At 40.6% G+C, this 8,755-nt stretch overlaps 1 protein-coding gene across 1 annotated transcript in view; it reads right to left on the reverse strand.

Moving 5' to 3' along the window:
• The window catches only part of si:ch211-106h4.4 (MAM and LDL-receptor class A domain-containing protein 2), a 20,140-nt gene that overhangs the window by 5,944 nt on the left and 5,441 nt on the right, over positions 1–8,755 (reverse strand). Inside the window, exons 16-40 of the mRNA XM_014018332.1 lie at positions 8,559–8,678; positions 8,152–8,303; positions 7,981–8,076; positions 7,689–7,779; positions 7,485–7,604; positions 6,950–7,052; positions 6,702–6,852; positions 6,382–6,601; positions 5,625–5,748; positions 4,926–5,055; positions 4,751–4,826; positions 4,508–4,660; positions 3,922–4,047; positions 3,622–3,834; positions 3,429–3,548; positions 3,133–3,294; positions 2,922–3,013; positions 2,682–2,849; positions 2,449–2,613; positions 2,239–2,347; positions 1,398–1,520; positions 1,205–1,304; positions 863–1,022; positions 568–682; positions 337–480 (exon numbers count right to left, since the gene is read on the reverse strand). Of these exons, the coding sequence (XP_013873786.1) occupies positions 337–480; positions 568–682; positions 863–1,022; positions 1,205–1,304; positions 1,398–1,520; positions 2,239–2,347; positions 2,449–2,613; positions 2,682–2,849; positions 2,922–3,013; positions 3,133–3,294; positions 3,429–3,548; positions 3,622–3,834; positions 3,922–4,047; positions 4,508–4,660; positions 4,751–4,826; positions 4,926–5,055; positions 5,625–5,748; positions 6,382–6,601; positions 6,702–6,852; positions 6,950–7,052; positions 7,485–7,604; positions 7,689–7,779; positions 7,981–8,076; positions 8,152–8,303; positions 8,559–8,678 (3,333 nt within the window). The remainder of the gene's footprint in view (positions 1–336; positions 481–567; positions 683–862; positions 1,023–1,204; positions 1,305–1,397; positions 1,521–2,238; positions 2,348–2,448; positions 2,614–2,681; positions 2,850–2,921; positions 3,014–3,132; positions 3,295–3,428; positions 3,549–3,621; positions 3,835–3,921; positions 4,048–4,507; positions 4,661–4,750; positions 4,827–4,925; positions 5,056–5,624; positions 5,749–6,381; positions 6,602–6,701; positions 6,853–6,949; positions 7,053–7,484; positions 7,605–7,688; positions 7,780–7,980; positions 8,077–8,151; positions 8,304–8,558; positions 8,679–8,755) is intronic.

Here is an 8,755-nt window from a genome sequence, read left to right on the forward strand (position 1 = left end):
TATATATATATATAAATATGTATATATATATATATTGCTACATCAACATAAATCTGAAAAAAAAGTTTCGTCCACAAACCTGATTCATCTTGCTTTTATATATCTGCTTTGTCTAGTCTTACTGGTGTGATTTTGTCACTTTGGTTGTTAGTCACTTTAAACTGCTTTGTGATTTACTGTAATTGTGACAGATTTTTCGGTGACTAAAAAGGGCGTAAAAGAACATTCATCAGCAGTCGTGGGAACTCAGTGTGACTGTTAGACTGCATGAGCGCTCACTGATTTGTGTAAAGTTACAGGACTGTGTGAACGGGAAGAGTTTGGTGTAGTGACAACCTTTGCCTGTGGTGTGGTCCCCTGCAGGCCCAGTGTTGGGGGTGTCAGTGGGATCTGATCTGCTGAGCCAGTCTAGCTCATCTTTGGCTCCTTGGACCCAAAGACACAAGCCGTCTTCAAACGTACAGCTGAAAGACGGCAGATCTGAGAAAAGCAAAAAGGAGTGTCAGAAGTTACTTTATATACCCAATCATCTGATTCAACAGAACATTTTAATGGGATCTTACTCACCTGGTGGCTGATAGGATTTTTCACAGTTAAGGAAAAAGATGTCATCTAGAGCGACACTGTGGCCTCCATCAACATTCACATCTTGTGTAGCTTTATTTATGCTACTGAACAAAAGCTGGAAACACAAACAATTAATCGAAACATCAAATTGTGCAACACGAATATAATTTAGAGGTGATTTGCAACACGTGTGAAGCTCCGCTCTGCTCTCTTTTGATGACGGTTTTGCAAAAAGAATAATTAAAAAGAAGCAATTTTCTGAGTTTAAAGGTGAATTTTCTGCACGGATAAACACCTTGTATGGCTGCTGGTGCAGGCCCACGGGCAGATGCTCAGGGGTCCAGTGGGAGACAGTGTTGTGACTGCGTGACCACAGGATTGCTTCATCGCCCTCAGCTTGCTGCATAAGCACTCTGAGTGACCCAGTACTCTCTGCACTGATGTGGAAGTGAAACCTGGGTGTTGGGGAGAAGGAAGGAACAAGTGAAGAATGTCGGATTAGGAAGGAGAGTTGCGTGGTAGAAGACGAGTGGGTGGGGGGATGCATTGAGCAATGCATATATATATAATATATTGTTCCATATAGCTTTTACATTTTAGATTATTATTAGAGAGATTTTACAGTATTATTGCTTACAGAATCTGGCAGTAGGGGGATGAAGGGGGTAGCAGGGGGCTGAGGAATTTGGCTTCCATTGGTGTGGACCCCTTACTGATATTTACTCTCATGTAGAATCCTGAGAACAAATAATAAAACTGATTTTAGACTCAAAAGAAACCAAACAGTGGCTTGGGTCCACAACATTCTGTTGATAAATGATCCGCGTCACCAGTCTGTGTGGTGTGATCTGTGGGAGGATCCGTGGTGCTAGAAGCTCTCTGTCTCTGCCACTTGCTCTGTCCGTCACTGCTGTCGGCCCACTGGCACTGATTGCTCTCAAACGTGCACGGACCTGAAATAAACGAGCACAGACGTGAGGGATTCTTCTGCAGAAAGAAGGCAGGACAAACAGAAGCTCTTTGGTTTTAGCTGACTGCATGACAGCTTACAACTCAACAAAATTAAATTAAATTAAATTAAATTTCTACAATGGTTGGATCTTTTTTTTCATACAAAACAAACCACGTGTCAAACACAAGGTGGGCGACTCCCGTGTGCCCCGCCCCCTAAAGAAATATTTTTTATGTAACATGAAAATTGTTTCTTATATCAATGGTAAACTTTAAATTTATGATTAAATACAACTAAATAATTTAATAAAAATAAATGAAATAAAAATAAAATTTATAAATTCCTGTCCTGTTGGCTTTAAGTAACTGAGCAATTTAGTTGGAAAGCACAGTATTAATGTCTGAAAATAAGCTGCTTTAAAGTCAGCGTCAACCACAAACTAAATAATATTTCTGTATTTATTTCAGATTTAGTCAGTCGCACACTTAGTTCTTATCACTGTTTAAAAGAGGACACGTTGAAACACTGTTCAGTCAAAGTTAAACATGAAACATCAAAGTTCATTACAAGTTCAGGGGCCACCATAACGCTCATGTGGCCCTCAATGAAAATGAGTTTGACACCCCTGAAATATAAAAATCGAATAAACATACATGTGTGTTGATTCCATGAATTAAATAAGGCTTGTAAATGCAATAAATGCAACATGCAGCTCTCACCACAGCCGGCTTCATCCTCTCCACGCGGACAGTCCGGATGATAATCACACTTCAATGTTTCTGGAAGACACACGCTCCCAGCTGACTGATGGCAGAAAAACTCATCATCCTGCGAGGAAAAACCAAAGCGTTGAGAAACACGTCTTAAAAAAGAGCAGCTATGTGGAAATCCTCCAAGATGCTTTTGTAGCCAAGAGGTAGCCTTCACACCTGGCAGGGGTTCACAGGAGCAGTTGAGGAAGTTGGTGGAACAGAGGTGGGCGTCTGAGGTAGTTGGCTGTTTTCAGGGTCAAAAACGCATCCCTTGGAGAAAGTGATGTCATCTAAAGCAACCAGTCCCCTGGGTGCTTCTTTAAGCTCGTACCTGACAACAACCTGAGAAATAATATGACAATTGAAACTTTTTTTTTTGGTATAAGCTCATTTAATTAGCTCTTACAAACCTTGCTTCTGGCTGAGGAGGAGAACGTGACCTCTGCCCTCTGCCAGCTGTAGCTCTGGGAGCCCCCTCTGACCCACAGCACTTTGTCGTCCGTCCCAGACAACACTGTCCTGGACTGGACTGTCAGCTCGGCTGCTGCATCATCCAAACTGAAGTAAAAGAACCTCACCTGCAGGGATCATATTGTGAAGCTAGTGCGTATCTTAAAGGTGTGCTTATTTAACAGTGTCTGTTAGCTTACAGAGCAGCTTGAGCTGGGCAGTAAGGTTTTGGAGAGAATCTCAGCTGTCTGACCCGCTTCCGTCAGGTGAAGTCCAGGTGCAATATAGTGACCTGTATGATAAAATTACAAATACAGTTTAAATAAATAAATAAACAAATAAATAAACAAAAAAGCACTATTCAGCAAAGAGAGTCAATTTAAATGTTAAAACTCGGACATCTGAACAGACCTGCGGCAGAGTTTTGGGTGTGATCCCTGGGAGGCCCGTGATTTGGCCAGGCTCCCAGCCCTCCGCGATGTGTCCATTCAGCTCCAGGCGTGTCCACGTCACTCTGCGACCACGAGCAGAGGCCTTGTTCAAAGCTGCAACGCTCCACCACACCATGTTTTCCTGCACGATGAGCGGGCAGATATTTTAAATTCGTAAGTTTGTGGAGCTCAGATGAGGCAATAAAGAGCAACACGAGCCAGCTCTGTAAGTTTTAACAGTTTAAAATTAATCAATTCGGCGTCGGACTGTCTCACCACAGTCGTTCTCATCAGATCTGTCTCCACAGTCATCACTGAAGTCGCACACACGGTTAAGGTCAACGCACACGTTGTTGTTGCACTTGAACATACTCTCGGGGCACCCCGGATCAGGCTCTACAAAGAAATCAAAGTTTTATTTGTTTGTTCTAAAAAAATAATTTAAAAGTAAAAAAAATAAAAGGTCCACCAGGAAAGGAGCAGTTGGTGAAGCTGACATCGTCGATGGCGACGTGTCCCGGCTGGTTGACGTCCCTGGAGGATTCGTACAGGACGGTGAAGTCCTGCGGGACTCTGCCGATCACGACCTCACCGTGTTGCCACAAATCACCACGGCTGCCAGACAGCCACCACAGCGTGGTGGTCCTGGAGCCCCTCTTTAGCAGCACGCTGAGCTCGGAGTCTGAAAAAGTTACAAACATCTCCATCCACGCATCTGTGCCAGATTTCATATTTATTTGTTTTGCATTAAGTTGAAACGTAAACCTACCGTCTCCATACATGTTGTAGTAGAAGTGCAGGGTGCAGGTGGCACTGGCCTGCTCCACAACAGGGCTTTGCAGAGCTGCAGAGGTCATTTCTTCCCCTCGATCAGCCTCCACGGCCATATACCAGCCTGGAAGAACCATTCAAACTCTCCTTACTGGTAACACTTTACAAACTCAAAGTAAAACTTTTCTACTGCTGAGAAAATTTGGAAAAACACGCCACAAGTTAATAAAGTGAAGATGAACAGTTTGGTGAAAATGAGGAATGTTGTTCTGCTGAGGTAGATTTCTAAAACACTTGATATTAGGAGCGTAATGAGGAACCTGAAAAATTGATTAAAAGCTCAAAATCTCAAATTTTTACTGAAGACGTTAGGAAATACATCAAAGAAGTGAAGATTTCCTGTTTAGCAGAATTAAAACAACACATTCTGAACCAGTAGAGAAGTGATGAAGAAACCTTGGCCACAGCAGCGTTTCTAACATGGCGCAAAAGAGGAAACAGAAAAATCTAAATTTCTTATTCAGCTAATTTTTCTTTCTTTCCGCTAAACCCTCCTTGTGTTACCCAGCATCTTATTTTCTTACCCAGCCTGGTTCCCAGCGTGTTGTCCACAGACGGCCCAGAGCTCCCAGAAGCATTCCTTCTGACCCACTGAAACTGTCCAACACTGATGTCCTGCCAGTCACACGTGCCGTTTTCAAATGAACAGCTCACAAAACTCGAACTTGTTTCGTTCTCTAGATAAAGAAGAAAAAAGGTTAAAAGCTTTTCAATTAATAATCAAATGTTAGTTAAAAAGAAGAGAATAAAGAATAAAACAACAATACCCGGACAAAGTCCTGGTGTCAGACTGATGTCATCTATAGCAACAAATCCATTGTCTGTCTCTGCCTCAATCAGAAACTGTTTGGGAGAAAAAAAAAGCCCAAAATGTATGAATATAATTTATAATCCTCCTCTAGTTATTGTATTTTTCTGACTATAAAGTCATTTTTAGGGCACCTGGTAAGGTGTGGACCTCTCCACAGACTGAGAAAACCGTCTCCAGCTGCTGTTGCTGGTGTTGCTGTGGAGGATCAGAGTCTCGTCCGACGGGCCTGAACGCACAAACACCCGGAGTGTCCCCGAGTGGCTGAGAGAAAACAAATAAATCATTCTATTTGACACGTAAAACTACTTAACCAAGACAAAATGCTGCAAAGTTGTGATTCCCTCAAATGTTAGTTGTTTTCATCATCCACAAAGAAAAAAACCCTGAACATTTAAAACGTGTTTTTTTGTTTTATCATCATCAAAGGTCAAAGATGATAAAGTTCTTGTCTTTGTTTTTGTGCATGTGAGTGTTACACTTAGAACAGATTAACTTTTAGAATGAACCCCGTCCAAGATGGCTGCAGCAGCAAATGCACCACTGGTTACTGGGCCAGTTTATAGATATGGAACTAAATCTTGACATCTGACCCATTGCTTGCACTTGACTTGCTTCAGAATCTGTGCTGAGTCTAAACTCTGTCACAGAATGTTCCGGGTCTTGCACAAAGTGAAGCAGGTGATTCGTGACTAAATGACATTTGTGCACACTTCCTGAGGAAGTCAGAGAGGAAACTAAACAACAGGATAAACTCCCTGTGTTTTGTCACATACTGTATAGTGGAAAGAATATCATGACTTGGTGATATTTTCTTTTTTTTTTCTGCTAACCTGTTATCCGTTTGGTACCAGAAGGTGAGGCAGGAGGAGGTGTGCTTCAGCCTGATCCACTCAGACACAACCTGTGCCACACTATGATGGCTTTGGGGTCGGGTAGAGCTCAATAAAAACCAACCTGAATGCATAAAAAATAACAACAACTGCTTACATGGATAAAAAAATGCCTTTATAATGCAGGGATTGATTAATAACCTCTCAGTAAGGTCAGTAGGTGAAGCATGTAAGTGAAAATTATATTTATATATACATCCAAATTAGTTGGAAACATTTTACATTTTTAAAACTTCAATGAAAGTTTCAAACAGAATTCAATTCTTTGCAAAGCAGGGAAGAGGTAAAACATTTAATGGGCCATAAGTCAGGGGCAAACAGAGAAGTTTAATTGGGAAAGACACTGCTGAGAGCAGTGAGAGTGACCCTTACCACAGTGCTAGTGCTTTGACACATGACTGTGTTTTTTACATGGTTATTGGATGTGCAGATGTAGAAATAGTTCTTTTTGTTCCTTTCCTTTTGTGTCTTGAGTTTTGTTAAAGATCTAAAAAAATTCTAAGTAAGAAAAAAGATGGCCACAACATCCAGCTGACCACAGAAAACACCAAATTGGCTTTAGTTCAGTGTATTTCGCAATTATTCAGCTAAAATTTGAAGYGGTTGTAGCTGAGAATGCCTTATAAAATATATCTGAAGTGCTACTTTTTGTAAAAAAACAAAAATAAAACTGCGTGTTGTATAACTGTGATTGTACCATCTGAGTTCTGAGTGGTGTGGTCTGTTTCTGGACCATACGGTCCTCCATGCGACAGAATCCACTCGTGTCCATCTTCTCTCAGGATGTTGACCCAGTTGCATTGTCCAGACTCAAAGTCACAGCTGGCAGGAGGGAGGCAGGCCCCCTCACTCACAGAAAAGTCATCTAATTTTACCGGCTCATCAGAGCCAGGTGCATGGGCAGCCTGAAACACYACCTGGAAAAGAGACACTTTACATTGTTTTCAGGTATAGAAAAAAAAACCTTCATGTATTAACATGTTTGGTAAATGACAATGTGATTTAAAAAAAAAATACATAGAAATCAGCAGGTGAAGCCACGGTGACCTCTGCCACCTCCCATCCTGCAGAGGAGGCTCCAGAACGGTGCCAAAGAGAAGCGCCAAGCATCCCGCTTCTCAGAACGTGGACATCAAGACTGTTAGAGGGGTCAGCAGAAAACTGGTACCTAAAAAATAAAAATAAAATAAAAGACAAACTCATTCATTCACATTCAAATAGAAATCAGAATGAGGTGTGTGAGTGTGAGGTGGGAGTGGACTGACCAGAAGCKAACACACATCTCTGCAGCTGACGTAAACTCTGGTGAGAGCAGTTCGGCTWTCTCAGGCTGCGTAGAATCGGAAGCCATCACACTCATGTAGAAACCTAGAAAAGTTTGTTTGTTGTTGTTTAACACTGGTTTGAGTTACAGGCTAGAAATGGCAGCACACTGAAAACCACACAGTATTCTGCAGAGAGCCCTGCATGTTCACATTTACACCAACATAATTGTTCATGCAAGTTTTTCAGTTTCAGTCAAATCATTGGAACCCGAAAAAATGCATAATCACAATTACTTTTATTACAATTTCTAAAACAATTTTCTTAAATGATTTGCACTACCAAGACCTTTTTTTAAATTATTGTTTAACCAGGAAAACCCCAATGAGACTGCAGATCKCTCTTTTTCAATGGAGGCCTGAAGGCAACCTATTGTACACGTTTTGGAGTTGTTTTCAATAAAGAAAACCAGACTGCTGCTATGGTTTGTCGTTTTAATACCTAACAGTTTTTGAACGATTACAGTTCAGCACTTACCATTTTCAGTTCCATATGTGTGATCCCCATAATCTTTGGTTCCCTTTCTGCGCCCCCATTGACCCTTATGGTTGACRCTGTTCTCAAAGCCGCATAAGTCCGATTCAAATCCACACAAGTCTAAAAGAAATTCAACAAATAAATGGCAAATTTTCACAACTATTTTTATTTTTTGAGCTGCTTTTAACAAAAGTGTTCATATACTCTGACTGCTGCAGGCTCCTTCTCGCACTGTGATGTCATCAATAGCTRTGAATCCTTGGCTGTGGGTGTTTCTGTGGCCAGTAAACATTATCTGTCATCAAAGACAAAAATATCATCAAATTTAATCAGTATTCATCAGTATTAATAGGTAACATGAATTTACATTAAATAGAGATGACATGTATGAACCATCAAATGTTCACTRTAAAACAATTGGTCTCATAAATATTAAACAAATAGACATGCATATTTTTAAAGGCAATATCATTGTTAGGTTCAACTGAAATTTTACCTGAAGCATGTTGCTCATGTTAAGGGTTACATCTGCTTTCATCCACTCTGAATGTTGTGTTCCCTGACGAGTCCAGACTAACAACTCAGAGGATTTCTAGATTGCATCAAACAAAAAGGCTGTAAGCTACCTTATCAACATCATGTTSAGGGAGTCTGCTTCACTACGTACATTTTTAACCAGTAGATTCAGAGAGGATACTRAAGGTCCGTGCATGTAATACCAAAATTCAACACAACTTTGTGATCGGTGACTGACAGGAACAGAAATGGCAGCTTCCTCATCATCCTTAGAGCCAGAACCATTCAGCAGCAAAAAGAAACCTTTAAGGAGAAAATAAATGAAAACAAATTAAGAATCAACAGTTTTAAATTATGACAAATATTCCTTTTTATGCCCTAAAGAGAAAATTAAAAAACGACAATAATAAGAGCTTCAGCGAACATTGAACCAAACATTTTCTTCAAGAATGGCAGAAAATTAATCAGTAATCATGTCAGAGTTTTACAGTTTTCCTGTTGTATATGTACCTCAGTGATGTGTACTGTATATTTATGTTTTATGTTAATTGTCAATACCTTGATTATTTTTGATGGTGTGATCATAGAGAGGTCCATTCCATGGCCCGTCCACTTGAAGTCCATTACTCAGAGTCCAGTTCATATCATCACTGACCTCTTGGATCCAGTTACAGAAACCTGATTCACAACAGACACGCTTAAACTATAAGCAGATGCATTACAGTATAAACACTGACTGTAGCTTATATATATAT

The sequence above is a fragment of the Austrofundulus limnaeus genome, unplaced genomic scaffold (assembly GCF_001266775.1).
Source record: "Austrofundulus limnaeus strain Quisiro unplaced genomic scaffold, Austrofundulus_limnaeus-1.0 Scaffold190, whole genome shotgun sequence".
Classification (NCBI taxonomy): Eukaryota; Metazoa; Chordata; class Actinopteri; order Cyprinodontiformes; family Rivulidae; genus Austrofundulus; species Austrofundulus limnaeus.